At 37.6% G+C, this 19273-nt stretch overlaps 1 protein-coding gene and 1 long non-coding RNA gene across 6 annotated transcripts in view; one reads left to right on the top strand and one right to left on the bottom strand.

The window, feature by feature from the left end:
- The window catches only part of LOC125963039 (uncharacterized), a 181191-nt gene that overhangs the window by 34422 nt on the left and 127496 nt on the right, over nucleotides 1–19273 (top strand). The gene's annotated exons all lie outside the window — the stretch shown is intronic.
- CUL4B (cullin 4B) overlaps nucleotides 1–19273 on the bottom strand; it is a 38513-nt gene that overhangs the window by 3988 nt on the left and 15252 nt on the right. For 3 of the 5 annotated variants that reach the window (XM_033416229.2, XM_033416233.2, XM_033416230.2), the window contains 17 exons: nucleotides 17017–17120; nucleotides 15494–15563; nucleotides 14658–14731; nucleotides 13696–13858; nucleotides 13327–13416; nucleotides 12944–13026; nucleotides 12254–12321; nucleotides 11237–11355; nucleotides 10440–10632; nucleotides 8979–9083; nucleotides 8374–8484; nucleotides 7826–7917; nucleotides 6610–6717; nucleotides 5625–5738; nucleotides 4509–4614; nucleotides 3235–3407; nucleotides 751–903 (listed from right to left, as the gene is read on the bottom strand). In XM_033416229.2, coding sequence (XP_033272120.1) covers nucleotides 751–903; nucleotides 3235–3407; nucleotides 4509–4614; nucleotides 5625–5738; nucleotides 6610–6717; nucleotides 7826–7917; nucleotides 8374–8484; nucleotides 8979–9083; nucleotides 10440–10632; nucleotides 11237–11355; nucleotides 12254–12321; nucleotides 12944–13026; nucleotides 13327–13416; nucleotides 13696–13858; nucleotides 14658–14731; nucleotides 15494–15563; nucleotides 17017–17120 — 1926 coding nt within the window. The remainder of the gene's footprint in view (nucleotides 1–750; nucleotides 904–3234; nucleotides 3408–4508; nucleotides 4615–5624; nucleotides 5739–6609; nucleotides 6718–7825; nucleotides 7918–8373; nucleotides 8485–8978; nucleotides 9084–10439; nucleotides 10633–11236; nucleotides 11356–12253; nucleotides 12322–12943; nucleotides 13027–13326; nucleotides 13417–13695; nucleotides 13859–14657; nucleotides 14732–15493; nucleotides 15564–17016; nucleotides 17121–19273) is intronic. The other 2 variants (XM_004285586.4, XM_033416231.2) reach the window with 2 other exon arrangements.

Consider the following 19273-nt stretch of genomic DNA (forward strand, 5'->3'; position numbering starts at 1 on the left):
ACAATAATCCTACGAGATAAGTACTATTATCATCTCCATTTTACAAAAGAGGAAACAAGCTCAAGAGGTGAAATAACTTACCTAGGCCCAAAGCTCATGAGAACCCTAACAGCCAAGAGTCTATCCAAACTTTACGAAGTGTTTATCATCATAAGAGTTTGGGAATCTTCTAAAACATGAGATACAGTCCAGTACAACACCACATTGTCTAAGGCGCTTTATTACTGGGCATTTATAATGGAACATGTCCATGTGACGACTAATTTGTTTGCCAGAACTACCGATAAGCTTTAAAAAAGATGCCTAATGATTACTAGTTATCTGTATAGTTTTTAATGGACACTTACACAAGCTAACTAAATAGATTTAACTTAATTAAAATAACCAAATCTGTCAAATAGCTAGGTATTTCAAGGAGAAAAAGGAAACAAAAATAACAAAGAAGCTCAAAAAAATAACGTGAATAAACTTGAAAATTTCAAAGACTCACTTAGCAGCTAAACTTTCAGGTATAGGAGCTTTTATAAATTGTTTTCCCCTTTTGTCACAGATGCCCACATATGCCAACAAAGGTTTTTCTGGAATCATATATATGAGCATAAGAAATGAAAACTTTTGTCCCTCCAAATGGTCTTGAGGTTTTATTCTATGTTTGTAAGACTTGTGTCTGAAAAATCTAATTTTTATATATAATAAACTCAATATTTTTTATATATAAGCAGCTCAATAATAAAATACAGAAGTACCTACCTTTACTGGAAATTTCAACTGGTTGTACACTTCTGAAACAAGGAGATTGTGGCTAAGTGTCTTTCTCATCTTCATAATCCGAACAATTGCAGCATCAATTTGATACTGTCTGTCTTGAAATACTCTTTCTGTGGTGCTTGCTTGTTCCTCAACCTAACAAAAAAGTTTTAAACTTAGGAACTGTACCTGAAGTGAAACTTGATTACTTATACAAATTGTACATTTTAGGGACATGACACAGTTAATGCTTTAAATATGCTGAACTATCAAAAGAAACCTTATAAATACTGACAAGGACAGAAAAAACCCTACAAACATAACTCCTATCTGGCCTAATGTCCTGTATCAATGAAGTAACACCAATATTAGTTAATAGAAAAATACCATCTTTGAGCTGCTTTTCTAGAAAGAGAGACAGCTGATGCAGAATTTATCATTTTCTTTTACTCTCTTCTCAAAATCTTAATGTGTCACAAGAGGTTATTGACCAGATTTCTGTACGACATTAGCTTATCTATAAAAGTGACTGATTCTGACATCTGACTCAAAGTATGATACTAACCAGCTAAGCTAACCAGTAGTCAAACTTTTTTTTTTAACATTTTATTTTATTGTATTGTATTTTTTTGGCTGCCTTGCATTTTCGTTGCTGTGCAGGCTTTCTGTAGTTGTGGCGAACGGGGGCTGCTCTTTGCTGTGGTGTGTGGGCTTCTCATTGCAGTGGCTTCTCTTGTTGCAGAGCATGGGCTCTAGGAGCGTAGGCTTCAGTAGTTGTGGCTCGCGGGCTCTACAGCACAGGCTCAGTAGTTGTGGTGCGCAGGCTTAGTTGCTCCACAGCATGTGGGATCTTCCCGGACCAGGGATCGAACTCGTGTCCCCTGCATTGGCAAGCGGATTCTTAACCACTGTGCCACCAGGGAAGTCCCAAATTATTTTTCATTAATTTTTATTTTGTAATATATAAATCAGAAACGCACAGTTTAAAAAAAGTCAGTTAACCAATTCTAATGCTAAAGCAAGAATGTTCCTCTTTAGCACCTAAATTAAAAGAGTAGTTTGGGCTTTTCTTTTTTTTGCCTCATCACTCGGCATGCGGGATCTTTATTCCCCTGATCGAACCTGTGCCCTCTGCAGTGGAAGCGCAGAGTCTTAACCACTGGATTGCCAGGGAAGTCCCTAGTTTCGGCTTTTTGCAGTTAGTTTCTTTCTGATACAGCACACGTTTTAAAATAACACAGTAATCTAAGGGAATATCACGCCTTTGATGTGAATGTTAACGAGACGGGAACTTGTTTGCGACCCTGACTTCTATCCCTATTATAAAACTTTTTCTCAAGTACTGCATTAAACCTTGTTGGAATTGAAACCAACTGGTTTCAGGAAATGCTGCAGTTGTTGGTTTCCTTAATAAAAATCTCTTACAAATTCAAATGGTAAAAACAAACAAAATATTCACTGTTGATCAAAGAAACACTAACTAAACCTTGCAATTTTTCACCAAGCAAGCTGGCAAAGATTAAAAAAAGAAAATATAATCTTTAGTGCTGGCAAGGGCACAGTAAGACAGGCACTCACATTAGACAGTGTAAATTGGTCCAATCTTTCTAGAACACAAAATGGCATAACGTATTCAGACTCTTAAAATGTTCACACTCTTTAACCCAAAAAATCTACTTCCATGGTAAATTCGTAAGGAAAGGATCAGAGAGATTAAGATTTAGGTACAGAGATGTATCTTGCTGTTTTATTTACAATACTAAGAGGTTATGAATTTAAGTGCCCAACAATGGACATTGGTTGAATAAATTATTATAGCTGTGTAAAAGAATATTGTGTGGCCATGTGCCATTTTATAAAGATGCTTAATGGCATGGAAAAATTCTAAAGACTTGGGGCTTCCCTGGTAGCACAGTGGTTAAGAATCTGCCTGCCAATGCAGGGGACACAGGTTCGAGCCCTGGTCTGGGAAGATCCCACATGCCGCGGAGCAACTAAGCCCACGCGCCACAACTACTGAGCCTGTGCTCTAGAGCCCGCGAGCCACAACTACTGAGCCTGTGTGCTACAACTACTGAATCTCGCATGCCTAGAGCCCGTGCTCCGCAACAAGAGAAGCCACCGCAATGAGAAGTCTGTGCACCGCAACGAAGAGTAGCCCCCATTCACTGCAACTAGAGAATGCCTGCGAGCAGCAACGAAGATCCGATGCAGCCTAAAATAAATAAAATAAATAAATTTTAAAAATTCTGAAGTCTTAATTTAAACACACAAAAAGCAGGATATAAAACTATCAGGCCCAATTGTGTACACCCCCGCCCCCTCAAAATCTGCAAAATCAAATACTGGAATACACTGAGCTAGATATAGGCATAGATAATGTTAATGTTAGTGGTAGTATTCTAGGCTAAAACCTTCTTTATAAATATTTATTATGAACATATATAATTCCAGTACATTAGAATGAGGAGAATGCAAAAGAAATACCGTTTCTTTCATCTGAATTTGATTGATCTTTATCCTGAAAAGTTTGTGCTTGAAATCATCGTTACAAATGAACTTGTCACCATCTTCAATATCTTTACCCTTTGGATTTTTCGCCAGAACTCTAGCTTTGCCACAAGCCAATGACTGCAGTGTTCTTCTTAACTCCCCATCCTCTGAAGAAGAAAGAGTGGCTTAGTTATTTGTTACTAACTCATCAACACGCACAGCTACATTCAACCTCAATCTAGCTTCTACCCCACCCGTCTAATAAAACTGTTTCCTTTTTTCCCCAAGATCATGAACAACTTCCTCTTTGTCCTATCCAATGGCTTTTTTCCTGGTCGTCCTCTAAAGGCTTCAGTTATCATTCCGAGTGAATAACCACCACATCTTCAGAAATGACATCTCATTTTCCCCAGTCCTACATTTAAAGGATACCTCCAGCTGGCTCTTTTACTATCATCAATTTTAGTATGTCCAACGTTTTATTCATCATCTTCCCCATAAAACTGTTTTCTTTCCAATTGTTAGTTATGAATCTACCAACCTCCTCTGTTGAGAAACCCTGGAATCATCTTTTAACTCTTCCCTCTCCTGCATCCTCCACATATCTAGTAGTTGCTTCCTTAGAGATGCTTCGTCTCTTCTCATTGGCCTCATTCTAGTCTAAGCTCGTTATCACTTTACGCCTGAATTACCCCATTAGCTTCTGGACTGGAATCTCTTCATCCTTCAAGCTGCCCTACTATCTACTGATTATAGGCAAGCTGCCCAAATAAGTCACTTCCAATATGTCACACACTTGAGATCCTACAATGTATGTTTCACTTGCTAGATCTGTAAGGCTCTCCATAGCTTACCTATCTAACTTTGTATCTCACTACTCTATGCTGCAGTTAAACTTTTTATGACTCCTGCCCACACTGTGCTGATTCCTCCCTCCACGCCTTTTCTCATGGTATTTCCTCTTGCAAAATATGCCTTCTCCCTAACTTAAATCTGAAGGCCCAGCCCAAGTCCTACATCCTTCATAAAGGCTTTCCCAATTGTGCCAGTCCAGAGTTATCTCTTGCTTCACTGAACTCCTAACACACTCTGTCAGCACCACAGATTGGTACTTATTGGTTGTGAAATTGTCATTTCTCCCTTTCCCCATGGTTGTAAGTGCTGAGGAGGGGGATTATCCCTTTATAGTCCCCCAGAGTTCTTAACCAAGTGGAGTGCACATAGTGGACACCGAAAAATGCATGCTAATCAAACGATTCAACACAAACCTATTCCGGTAGCCTGCTTGATCTCTTCTAAACTGAACTCTTCTCCCTCATTAAACATTAGCAGCACCAGTGTTTGAAAAAGAGAGACCTGGAGTTCCTTTTTACCCTGTTGGAGAAACAACAGTGTTTAGCCATCATTTTTTTAAAAACTGCATGAAAATTAATCAAATAACTAATCTCTTACTGGAAAAGCATTTTTCAATTAGTGGATTTAGAAACTCGGATTAACATTATCCAGAAAGGCCAGTATGTTCAGTGTAGGGTTTACGTGTGATCCTACCTAAAACAGGAGGAAGGATTGGGTGACCTTTCTACAGGTCTTTTTTTAAGCCTTATAATTAAAACAACAAAGTAATGAAAATTAATAACTCGGTTTTATGTGTCATTACAGATATTTATCATGAGCAACAAGAAATCACTATTTCAATGCATTTTCAACTCTTCTGATTCAGATTAGTCATGAAAAGCTGTAGGATTTTTTGAAATTGATATAAGAACTGTTCCCCTTAACGCCCACTCTATATTCTCTAGCTCCCAGCAACAAGAAAAGAAGTTTCCTGTCAAGAAGTGGCAGCGTGGGGGCTTCCCTGGTGGCGCAGTGGTTGAGAATCCGCCTGCCAATGCCGGAGACACGGGTTCGAGCCCTGATCTGGGAAGATCCCACATGCCGCGGAGCAACTGGCCCCATGTGCCACAACTACTGAGCCTGCGCTCTAGAGCCTGTGCTCCGCCACAAGAGAGGCCACGATAGTGAGTGGCCCCCGCTCGCCGCAACTATAGAGAGCCCTCGCACAGAAACGAAGAGCCAACACAGCCATAGATAAATAAATTAATAAATAAAATTTTAAAAAAAGAAGAGGCAGCATGAATTTTGCATCCACAGGTGGGGAAAGGGTGTGGGAGAAAAGGGTTATTGGTTTTGGTTTTGCAGCAGGGCCCAATCAACAGTGGAAAAGACCACATTCTTATAATATACACAGGGCTGTGACAAGCTATCACTATCTCATGCAGATATTCAGGACAAATTTATAAAACACCTTAAACCTTCAAATTAAGAGGGATGACCTCAATATCAAAGATGAAGGTGAAAACTAAGTTTGGGGAACATCCACTTACCTCTTTAAATTCTGCCTTTAGCACACAGTGTCCTAGGGTTGACTGCCACTGAAGTTTCCTGCCACTATGTTTGCCTAGGTAAAAGGTCTTGAAAATCTCCTGAAGTTTTACCATCTACAATAAATAAAACAAAACTTTATTTAAGCTCTGTATCCAATATCACGTTCACCACTTTTTATATTTATCTGGTGTAAAAATTTTTGGAAGTTTTAAAGACTATACAGAGCAGGTCCACTGATCACTTTGATGTAAGGTAATAACCACCAAATCTAATGGCATTAATCAGTCTTTACACTCTCTGATCTGTCTGCAACAATTTATCATCCCCTCTTTTGAAACATTCATCTCCAATGTCTTCTGTGTCTCTGCAACATGCTGGTTCCTTTATCTCGTCATTGCTTCTTCATTGGATTCCCTCACAGGTACCTCTTCCTACCACCTACCAAATGTGAGCCTTTTTCAAAGTTCTGCCTTAGGCCTGTTCTTCCTGTTTCCACATTCTCCCTCTTAATGAGGCAGATCTGCTCCCTGGGCTTCCATGATTATCTCCATGGAGGACTCTCAGTATCTATCTCTCTAGCCTTAACCCTTTTCTAAGCTTCAGTCCTGGGTTAAGACATTTCCCCAGGAGTTAGGTTGGATTTACTCAAGCATCCATCACTCAGCAGTCCAACCCCCAGGTGATATACGGACAAGAATTTTTGAGAGCTGGGCAGAGTGATGGGTACAATCTGGGGAACTGAAAGAAGAGTCAAGCAAATTGGCCCTGAACTCAGAAACTTGGCATCTTTAGCTATGCTCTAATGATATAAGTACAAGAGTAATAAAAATAAAAGAGTAAAGTATTAAAAACAGTTGACATTTGGTGGTGGCGTGCTTACTGACAACAAACTTTTAAAAAACTACATATTTTTCAATGATAAGCAAAATAGAAATGTCATGTATTTCTATGCTTATAACTCAAGTCCTAAACAGCAACTCTTACCTCTGGTGGTAAATGAACTTCCATAGGCACATATGTTGGCCAATAACCCATCGTCAGGATATTCACAGTTAATTCAATATTCCCAGGTACATTCTGGTTCTGCATATACTACAATAAGATCAACACACACACTGAGATCTTAAAAAATAAAAGTGCATACATTTCATGCCATAATAATGACCCATTTAAGAAGTTCCCCATTACAAAACTACATGTGAATACTGACGATCTTTAAAATAAAAGGTAACTATTAAAAGGACTATAAATGAAGCCTATATTAAGTGCACTAGAAAAGTACACTGGGTAACATTTTGCTACAATGGCACACAAAGATCACGTGACTCTGTTAGAGGCATTAACGACTTAAATAAATAATTTCTCACATATGACTGGGCTGTTACAGGATTTCTTCTCCATTCCTTTCCCCATACCACCTGCAGTCCCCATCTCTGGAGACCCCTGTGTGGCTTGGAAAACCTGGCAGCAACCCCCATTCCTCACCCCACCAGCCAGCCCAAGTCTCTGGTTTTTCATCTGCTCCACTGCCTGTTTGCAGGGGGTGGCCTGAAATGGGGAAGGAAGAAGGGGAAAGGGCAAAGCAAATAAACCCTATTCTGTAGCTACTACAGGGCCCATGATCCTACTGACCCTGATCTTTCTCGAGTCTTCCACTCTCATTTCCCACCATAGCAATATAGTGGTAAAGAAGTCATTATTAAAACCCTAGGAGAGGAAAATCTACTTTGCTATCACTATTACCTATAATCTCAAAAATTTAAAACCAGCTTCTACCAACATCTGCAAAACTATGGATCTAGCTTTTCATTCCCAATGTCCCTAAAGGCCTTATACAACCACTCTATCACTTCTCCTCCCTCCCCATCACCAGCTTTGAATATGCAACTCACCAACAGCGATTAGATGCTAGAAGCCCTGTTCTCACTAGCTACAGCTTTTCTTGTCCTTACTTCTGTTCAATACATTTTATTTCTATTTTTGTGTTATCTTGGGTGTATACTGAGAATAAATTTTGAAGTAGGTCAAATATACTTACATTTCATTCGTGATTTTTTTCCTCTACTGTGACTATCATCTAAGTTGCTATGAAGTATTTATAACAAATACATGTTTCTATTTATCCTCTTCAGTACAAACCAAAGTAAGGAGATAACTAAATACATTTAAGTTGGAGGAATTAAGTAAGAGTTTAACTCACTTTTACCTGTTTGAACTGAATCATGATGTCTTTAGAAAGTTCCATGTCTTTAAACATTCCTTCAAGTTTGCTGGTGAAAGCAGCTCCACATTCTATTAAAGATGTTTGTACATTTACAGTATTTTAAAGTGGTAAAAACACAGAATTTAGAATTGAAAACATGAAATATAAAACTTACTTTAGCATGAAATATGATCTGTAACTATTCATAAGAACAAAAAATCCTTACCCCAAAGTGTATGCCCCACTAATTCAGAGTCAAATCTTTAAACCTGTAGTAACCTTATCTACTACTTAGGCATAAGATAAATGGGAAACTTTTATACAAATAATAAAAGAACAATGCTTTATTTAAAAAAAAAATCACAACAGCTCTGGATATGTAAATAGGTTGGAAACCTAATGAGCTTACTCAATTTACGTTTTTATCATACGAACATACAATGATTAACAAAAGAGGCAACTGACTGAAAGAGTTTTAAAAACTAAGCTAACATTTTCTCTCAGAAATCAAAGAAGAAAAGGAACAGAAAGAATGACAAACATACCATGTTTAAGTTTGGACAGCATTGATTTTTCAGCATCCACAGATGCACTCTTCCCAACTAACAGGCGCTTGGCTAAATCTTTCTTATAGAAGGCTTCAAAAACATCCTTGCCTATGTTAAATAATAAAACACAACTCTCATAATACTCCAATATAAGGTTTTGACAAAATTGACTCAAAGTGCTTAATAAATCGCACCATTACTCCAAGTTATTTAAATTTATAGATTTTATCCAAGTTTGCTAAATGCAAGAAACATTAGAGGTAGATTTTTGTGCCAAACCTTTCAAAAGTTCTTTGCTGTAAAGAATTAAGACTGAATTAACTTTTCTTTAGAAAAGCTTTAGTCAACTAGTAGCTTTAGCATCAATATTCTAGAGATTAAAATAAGTAGCAAAATTCAAGGCTCTTAATAGTGGAAAAGTCAAAGCACAAGGCAATTAAGTAACATTCCTCAAGTACCCCAATAAATTAAATGCAAGGAATGTAACAGAATTTTAAATAGCTAACCCCCAAATAAATATACCTTCTAGGTTGGTTATACTCGCTAGTTTCTCTGTTGAGTGCTTTGTTTTAAAAGAAAAATATTAAAACAAAAATACATACCATAGATAAATCTAAATATAATCATAATCTTATCCAACATTTTCTCAAGTTCTTCATCTGTAGCTTCTTTGTTGCCTGCGCGAAGCTTTGAATCTACATACTTAGCTAAAATGGGGGGAAAGTTTGTTGTTTAGTGATCATGTATCCATAAGGTACTGGTCACTATAAATACCAAATAGGAGTATGATATACTGACTTTTTCAATGTTTCACATGTATACATGCATTTTTAAAACAGTCTCCAAAGTCAGGGAGACGAAGTGACTTGTTCAATGTCACAGAGCTAAAAAATACAAGAGTCTCAACTCAAACCCAAGTCTTCTGGCTCCACATCTAATGTACTTTCTACCATACTGATGCTTACTAAAAATGGGATATGCGGGATATGGGTACCCCGGGGGTAGGGGGTGTATATACAGCCCTGTGCTGGGGTCATCAAAGCCATTGAAAGACATGGCACATCTTCTGAAGTATTCATTTTACACTGATGGTAGGCAATCTTAAACCCTTTTCTATTAAAACAAACCAGATACATTACAGAGTAGGAGGCAAATTTTGCAAAAATTTTAAGGGTAAGTAGTAAATCAACAAAATTTCATCCTTTTGGGACTTCCCTGGTGGCGCAGTGGTTAAGAATCCACCTGCCAATGCAGGGAACACGGGTTCGATCCCTGGTCCGGGAAGATCCCACACGCCACGGAGCCACTAAGCCCGTGTGCCACAACTACTGAGCCTGCGCTCTAGAGCCCGTGAGCCACAACTACTGAGCCGACGTGCCACAACTACTGAAGCCCGCGCGCCTAGAGCCCATGCTCCACAAGAGAAGCCACCACAATGAGAAGCCCGCGCACAACAACGAAGAGTAACCCCCACTCGCCACAACTAGAGAAAGCCCGCGCGCAGCAACGAAGACCCAACGTAGTCAAAAATTAAAAAAAAAAAAAAAATTTCATCCTTTTGGCGAAGGACCTTCTCAGCTACCTCCTCCTCGACATTAAGTGGTACCCAGGTGGGAAAAACTGAGAACTGAAGTATACCACACCTTTTACTCTAAATGGGCCCAGATTATTAGGTTTATTTTCATCCTGGACATTCTACCTTTCTCACTGGCAACTGTAATTTTGTGCTACCCTTTCCTGGAGCCCTATGTGTGGGCCTCAAGAAATGGCACCCTGCCTCACCTCTAAATTGCAGGAGGCTTGTAAAACAGCTATCAAGCTTTTTATAAATAAAAGTAAGTAGGGTCTTACAAAGAAAGACCATGTTTGACATGTGGGTTTTGAGATATTCTTTAGCATGAAGGACTTATTCCTTGCATCCAGCTTCTTAGAAACCACCAAGTATGCAACTCCAAATAAATTAGGTGTTAATATACAAAACCTTGTCAAAATTTCAGGTTAACTGGAACTTTATGAGTAAAAGAAGAACATTAAAGAACCGGGAAAAGGGACTAGAGAAATACCTATAAGTTCAGCAGGTTTGTTTGGTCTTTTGTTAATGAATGTTTCAAATGCTTCTTTCATGGCGTTGATAAATTTTTCATTCTTCAGGAAACAGATATCAATTATATGGTCAACCTTATCTTTAAAATCCAGCAATTCTTGAACCATGGTTTTATCCTTTTCAGGATTAATTACAATAGTGCTACCAAATGCCTAAAGAAACAAAAATGACTTTCTATTAGAATTTAATTATCTACAATGAAAACAATCCCCCAAATCATATTTTAAGTAGATACACATACTTTAAAATCTCAAAAAATTAAGATAAAGCTGGCTTTGAAGTCAATAAAATAAAAAAATAAAGTTATAAAACATCCAGACTGATGCCATTCATCTATAGTCATAAAATAAGTAATGGCCACTGGCTATGTAATATCATAATGGGGCATTATTGTAGAAGTCTCTAGGGTCTTTTTCCTACTTTTAAAAAAGTCGGGTTGAATTTTTAAAAAACAGCAATCTGCCTTCAGTGTAAGATCAAAGAAAGGAAAGAAATTTGGATCCAAAAAAAGCCCTCTTCCTTTTTCCACATTCACTGCTATAATTATTGGAGCTAGAAATCACATCGGACATCAAGAAGAGAACTGTTTTATTGCTAATTTGCCACACAGCTATCATTCTCAGGTTGACTGTTCCCAAAATGCCCATTACTTAAAAAAAAAAAAGGATCTAACAAATAAGAAATTCTTGCTGATATGTACTCTAGATGTATAGATTATAAGCCATGAGAGAGAAAAAAACAGGTTAATGTTAATACCTTAATGTATTCAATCCATTGCTGCAAGAGAACCTGAACGCCACCTCGAACTCTACTGAAGAGCTGATACAGGAGAGATAAATCTTGAATTCGGTTTTCATCAAGGAGGCTATTTAAACCTGAATTTTGAAACATTTGGTATTAAAAAAGTGAACAAAAATGTCAGATATTTTAATGAAAAATAAGTTATTGTGATACTGGTCTGAACTATGACTAGTCTGTGATTTTAATACAGAGATGTGCTTTGAATTAAACTCAAAGAAACAATCACCTTTCCAAGTGAAAACTAACTATAGGGAACTTTATATAAAAACAAAAATTGTGTAATGGTTTGTACCATTTAGCATAGTAGATGAGATGTATAAACCAACTTATAAAAATTGGTTTACATAAATACACATTATAAATACCTCATATGTGCAATAGCCACATTATATTTGCATTAGTATACACATATATATATTCAAAAACCATGCATCAATAGGCCAAGTTTAAATGAAGTTCTAAAGTATTTGATTTTCAGAATGAAATAAAAGTGTAACTGCATTAATGTACTAAAATACCTTAAACAAAAGAAAAGATGGCTGGAGAGAAAGGTAAGACTTTTTTGCCTATTTGTAGCATTGTCAAAGTAAAATTCAGGGTATACTCATAGATCACTTAGGATTAATAGAAATGCTTGGTTTTATATGCTAGAAACAAAAACACTTCAGTGCAAAAAGGAATGCATTTCCTTATTACTTCAGTCTTAAAAATTAAATCAAGAATTCCCCAATTCCCACTGTTTCTTTACTGGAGTTGGTAGTCTCCTCTCATCTCACTCCCTGTATCTTTAAGTTAAGGAAACAGGCACCTCCTGAAAGTTTACTGTGATGAATAGGGAAAAGGGGTTGTGTCCCTCCTCAGAAATGCAGCCACACGCTACCAAACTTTTAAAAGGGCAATCTTTAAAACTTTTTCTACTTGTTTGCTGCTACCATTTTAAAAGTAATCTCTTATTTGTAAATTACCAATTACCTTTCTGAAGAATTGCTGTTAAGTGTTCACCTAGAAGTTGTTTTTCCACAGTAGCAATTAATGACTTTCTACAAGGAAAAAAAAAGTTTACAACTATTGACTTTGACTTTCCTGAAAATTTATAGTCTCTCCTGGGGTGAAAAAAATCAAATAGCTCATTATATGTTAATTTCAATATTCCTATTCCTATGTATAAATTTATTGTGCTCAGAGTTACTCTACTTCATGACTAGAAGGAAAACATTGCATATTTCAGAATTTGTTACATCACGAAACAAATATTTTAAGGGTCTTGCTATGGCTGGCTTTTCCCAAATTTCTCTTTCACTAGGAAAGTAAGGAATTTATCTGTGCTGCTTACAGGAACTCCTTGGTTGGTAATATTTAGGAAAGCACAGAAATACTTTCTCCTATGAACACCCACTGAATTTTCATCAGCCTGAAGATTTCAAAGATCACATCAGCTTGTAATACTATTTTTTAATTACATCCTAAACACATACAGACAACCAATTATCAAATCCTTGATTAAATCTAATTAAGTAGGGAAAATAGGTTGCATTATGAAAACAATTGTTAAAGACTCAAGATACCTGAAAACAGTTACTAACATGTTTGGGGATGCCCAAAGTGCCTTAAGTGATTCAACAACACAGGTTAAAGCTATTAGGCTGAGCATGTAATACTTACTGGGTGGTCTGATCTAAGTAAGTAATAAGTCTGTCTGCTTCTTCTTCTAGACGTTTGTTAACATGATGAAGATATTCAGGAACCTACAAAGATAGTTTTTTATATTATTGTTTTCCTCCCCATAAATCATTCAGAAAATGTCAACTCCAAAAGATCCTGGAAGCAGCCCTGTCAAATGTGACAGGGTTGAATCATATGTAAAATTATAGGTAGAGTTTATGATCCAGAATTCTGGCCTTTAAGAAGAGAGAAAAGAAAGGAGCACCTAAGTGAGAGAAAAGCAGCATAATGTTGGGAAGATAAATGCAAAGGGAAGCTTATGTTCAATAAAGTAGGGTCTATTGTGAGACACAGTGGATTTATTAATCATGATTTTTAAATACCTCTCTTTCCTGCATTAATTTTTGGCCTTCGGCTGCATAAAGTCGGTTAGTTTCTTCCAAAAATCGTTGTTCAAAAGAATCCTGATAAATCTGGGAAGGGATAACAAAATAAAGGAGTTCAATTATCCAATAAATGTTTATTGAATGCCCTTAATGGGAACAGCACTATGAGTTTGGTTTTTATTTTTTGGCCATGCCTCGCGGCTTGTGGGATCTTAGTTCCCCAACCAGGGATCGAGCCTGGGCCCTCAGCAGTGAGAGCGTGGAGTCCTAACTACTGGACCGCCAGGGAATTTCCCTGAGCTTGCTTTTTAAACATCAAATTAGGGATAGCAATCAGCTCTGTAGTAAGTGAAGTAGTTGACTTACTTGCAAATCAGAGAGCATGCTTAAAAGGCTTCTCAGTAAACTTCTGTCAATTGCTTCACCATTCCTTTCCCTCTCAATCAAAAGAAGAATGCCATCAATTGTCTTATTCTGGACTTTTTGATCACTTATAATATGAGCCCTAAATAACTCCAGTCCCATATCCCTAAAATAAAAAATATATATAATTTAAATTAATTGACGACAATACCACTTCTGGAGAGGCTTAACTTCTCACCACATGTTAGTTAGGGTTCCAGGCTTTGAAGCAGCAATTGTAAAAGTATAAAATCCACACATTTAATTTTAAATAACATTATTAGATTAAAGCATACAGGAAACTCATTTTGTCTTTAATGAAAACTGAAGCTAAATTACCATCTTCCTCCATAACTAAGTTTTACTGTATTATTTTCTTTGGTGGATTTCTTCCTTGGTCAAATCAAGAGGCAAAATTAGTTCAAAGCTATAAAATGGTCTTCACTGTACTGGTAATGAAGGCTTAATTGCTCATTTGTCATCTGGCTTCAGTACTCAAAAATCAGTAAACTCTGATAATTGCTGTAGGTAGATGCTAGGCACATGATGGGGGGAAGAGCTCATTATACTCTTCTGTTTTTGTGTATACGTGGAATTTTCCACAATAATGTTAAAAGATAATGAGTGAAATCTTGATCAGCAACAAAATGATGCACACTCAGACAATCCAGAGCAAACTTTAATCCCCTTGGCTAACAAAGAAACTTCTTCATAAGTTATTATATGCCCAGGGAATGTTACCTATCTCCAATATTAGCATAGGCAAAACATAATTAACAAGGTAAAACTGCTATAAACAGAAGTCTAGAAGCCAAATATGAGTTTTTAGGAGAATATTCACAGTATCACTCTCTTCTATCAGTGTAATTAAGATTTGACTATGATTTGTTACAAATCTTTTCATAATTTTTTTCTGGTATCCTTACCAAATGGAGGGTAGCATTGAATTTTGAAGAACGTAAGTCCTATCCAGAAACAAAAAAATGCTCCTGATCATGATCTGCCAATGAAAAAAAGAAATCAAACAACTTTTTATATTTTGTGAAGCTGAAATATTTTATAAAACAAGATTGCAGGGTTTGCTTGTATATATACCAGACTACTAGGATCAAACATGCAGATAAACACATCTACCTGAGAATATGCCCACACCATTTTTATTAAACCATTAATAAACCTTAATTCTTGCTGTAGTTTCCAGAAAAAAAAAAGACACTTAAAATGGTCTATGACTTCTTTGCAATCTGAGAAGCAACTAAAAAACAGAATAAAGGGGCATACAATTTTTCCTCAGCAACAGTCCTCAGGGTGAAACTGCCTTAAATTGTATACGTGGGATTTTGGGTGGGTGGGATGGATTTTAAGATTTTTAATTTGCAGAATATAAGGTTTAAAATAATACCAGATTAGGGAAAAAGGAAAAGGTTGTGATCTGAATAATCTAAAATGCAGAACCATCAGGCACCTTCACAAGTAACCAAATAGCGAGTGGGATAGCCATCAAGACTGACAGGCAAAATGTAACTTTTTTAATGAGATAAATACTTTTTGCTTAAGTGCTACAAAAATAAAAATGATCGTAAGGTGCAAGTCATTCTAAAATACTGGTTTACCTGTAACTTGCAGTTTTAAAATAGAAAACTCAACCAAAATTAGTTTCAGTCCCACCATTGCAAAGCTTTTAAAACTAGCATTCCTGTATTTGAAGAAACTTATTTTAACTACAATATTTAGCTGAAATGTAATGCTTTTTCCATCTTACCATCTGTCTGCAATGGTTCTGCCAACATCTATCGATCTTCTTTAGAAAAAGAACACTATCCAATGAATCCGTGAGATATACGTTAAGGATATTTTAAAAGCGCTTAGTACAAGTAATATATGCAACGTAAGAGCACATCTGTCTTAAATACAGAATGCCCTAGGTACTAAATGAAACTAAACAGCACTTAATTATGAAACAGAATACTACTTCTTAAACTGTAAAAACATGTTAGATCCCACTAAAAAAAAAATACCTCCAAAAACAAGTCTTAGTGGGACTTCCCTGGTGGCATAATGGTTAAGAGTGAAGTAAGTCAGAAAGAGAAAGACAAATACCGTATGCTAACACTTACATATGGAATTTAAGGGAAAAAAATGTCATGAAGAACCTAGGGGTAAGACAGGAATAAAGACACAGACCTACTAGAGAATGGACTTGAGGATATGGGGAGGGGGAAGAGTAAGCTGTGACAAAGTGAAAGAGAGGCATGGACATATATACACTACCAAACGTAAGGTAGATAGCTAGTGGGAAGCAGCCGCCTAGCACAGGAAGATCAGCTCGGTGCTTTGTGACCACCTGGAGGGGTGGGATAGGGAGGGTGGGAGGGAGGGAGACGCAAGAGGGAAGAGATATGGGAACATATGTATATGTATAACTGATTCACTTTGTTACAAAGCAGAAACTAACACACCATTGTAAAGCAATTATACTCCAATAAAGATGTTAAAAAAAAAAAAAGAATCCACCTGCCAATGCAGGGGACACGGGTTCGAACCCTGCTCTGGGAAGATCCCACATGCCATGGAGCAACTAAGCCCATGCACCACAACTACTGAGCCTGCGCTCTAGAGCCTGCGTGCCACAACTACTGAAGTGTGCACGCCTAGAGTCCATGCTCCGCAACAAGAGAAGCCACCGCAATGAGAAGCCCGAGCACCACAATGAAGAGTAGCCCCCACTCACCACAACTAGAGAAAGCCCGCACGCAGCAACGAAGACCCAAAGCAGCAAAAAACAAAACAAAACAAAAAAAACCAAACCAAACCAAAAAACTGTCTTTGAAAAAAATGAAACAAACAACAAAAAAAAAACAACAAGTCTTAGGGACTTCCCTGGAGGTCCAGTGGTTAAGACTCTGCACTTCCACTGCAGGGGACACGGGTTCAATCCCTTGTCGGGGAACTAAGATCCTGAAAGCCACTAGGCCAAAACAACAAAAAACAAGTCTTAGACATAACTGAGCATTGTGTTTTCAGTTTATTATTTCCCAATTATCTTTCCTCAAAAAGAGTAAAGATATAAAGACATTTTATTTATTTACATTAATAGCACAATGTAGATTTGGACCCTAATTAGAGATAAAAAGTCAAATTTTGCATCTTCTTACTCTAGAGGCAAGATGAACAAAAAATAAATCTACAAAACACAGGCATTCCATTTCAAGCTGGGTTTAAAAGTGAGGGACAGAGAGGGAGGGATAGATGAAAATACAAGGTTTTTTGTTTTTAAAAGGATATTCTCTGAACTGATGAATTTGTGCTTTGATGTGATCTTCACAAATCTGTCTCAGCTGTTTGTACAAGTTTGCAGAAATCTTGTAAGAACAGAGATTTTCCACAGCCTGCAAAATTAAACACATACTTTCTTACGGAGTGAATGGGGAGGGGAGGGGGGATTTCTTGATTATTTACATCAAATTCCTATTATTTGTTATTTCTACCATGTCGGCTTATTAAAAAGGATTATTCGTCCATTTAAAACACAAGGTAAGGGCTTCCCTGGTGGCACAGTGGTTGAGAGTCCGCCTGCCGATGCAGGGGACACGGGTTCGTGCCCCGGTCCGGGAAGATCCCACATGCCGCGGAGCGGCTGGGCCCGTGAGCCACGGCCGCTGAGCCTGCACATCCAGAGCCTGTGCTCTGCAACGGGAGAGGCCACAACAGTGAGAGGCCCTCGTACCGCAAATAAATAAATAAATAAAATAAAACACAAGGTAAAATAGCAAAATATCAACATGGGTAGTGAACATTTTTCATAACCAGTGTACTATACCAACCCCCCACACACAAATTAATACATTTATTGTGGCAGTACAGGTTAAGGATGGAGGGAATCAAGCCAAATTCTCACCTTGTGAAGACCAATTTGTAACAACTGCTACATATAAATTCTGTCTTGTTCTTAAAAATGTTAATTGTTTTCATAAGCAGAATTCCATTTTGAGTTTGAAAATAATTTCACCAATTGTTTATTAGATGGGCTGGGTGGTCCAACCACTACTGAAATAAAATTTGTTTATACTTTCTTTGGTTTTCCTGAACAGAGCAATGCAAAATTTATTGCTAGCAGTATTATAATGAGTATGATATAATTATACACAGGGATTTTTCTCCAACATTGCAGCTTAAGAATATTTAAATAAATAGAGGTTTTAAAATTTGCACAATGGGATAAACATTAATTACTAAAGAAATACTGAATTTTTACTTCATTCTAATAGTTGAATTGGCCTTTTATACTCAGATCCAAAAGGACAAACTTGAGATTTCAGTGAGTTTCTTCTTATGTGCATCAAAAGACTTTCAAATTTAATACAACAGGCATGGTAAAACTCTTTGGATGAACTCTGATATAATCTACAATTTCAACTATTAATGACTTAAGTATAACACCAGGATTTTTTTCTCACCACAACACAAGGCAAAAATTCCATTAAAATTGACTCTAAGGGACCATCCAAGTCCTCTTGGTTGGAGTGGAATTTTATAAATATGTAGCTGGAAGTCATATTCCCAGCATGCACGTCCAGCAAATAAACTAGCAAATGAAAAGAAAGCTTAAAGGAAACCACTTATACCAAAGGAGGAAAGGCACTACACCTTACCAGGAAACAGCAGACCACTTAGATATAGCAGCTAAGGAGGAATAAGAAGGCTAAGTCTCTGCTGGCCACCACTTTCCATGGGGCCTTGGGTCAGGCCACAAATGCCTAAGTGTGTGTTTATGTTTATTTCATGTGCCTGACTGGTTCACATTAGTCCTCTATGGACTCTCTTCCTTCCTCCTTTAGTAGTCTTCTCATTGTATCCTGGTGTTCCTTTTGAGTGACTAACTTTCTCAGCATTTCTCGTTTTCCTGCTTAGATTCTGTCTTTGTATTTCACCTTCTCCACATTTCCCACCTGCAGTACTTTTCCAAGTCCTCCTTCACCATTCCCTTCTGCTGTGTTACTCTTTCTTCCATATATTAGTTCTCATCGCATCTATTTATCTTCTTACACAAGATACCATATTCCCTTACTACTCAGCTAGGTTCCACTTCTTCCAATAAGCTTTCCTTAATTGCCTTGGCTACCAGTGACTCATTTGGCACTATCACCAATCATACCACACTGACTTGTCCCTGAGTCAATATTGTATCTCTTAATGTGTATATCCTGTCCCCCAACTCTCCTTAATGACAGAAAGAGACCATGTGCTCATGTACCTATATGTTCTTTAATACTTTTTGGGCTTTGAACCAGGTGAATATAGTAAATATTCAAAAAACTAATGTAGGGCTTCCCTGGTGGCGCAGTGGTTGAGAGTCCGCCTGCCGATGCAGGGGACACGGGTTCGTGCCCCAGTCCGGGAAGATCCCACATGCCGCGGAGCAGCTGGGCCCGTGAGCCATGGCCGCTAAGCCTGTGCGTCCAGAGCCTGTGCTCCGCAACGGGAGAGGCCACAGCAGTGAGAGGCCCGCGTACCGCAAAAAAACCCCCAAAACCAAAAAACA

The sequence above is a fragment of the Orcinus orca genome, chromosome X, assembly GCF_937001465.1.
Source record: "Orcinus orca chromosome X, mOrcOrc1.1, whole genome shotgun sequence".
Taxonomy (NCBI): Eukaryota; Metazoa; Chordata; class Mammalia; order Artiodactyla; family Delphinidae; genus Orcinus; species Orcinus orca.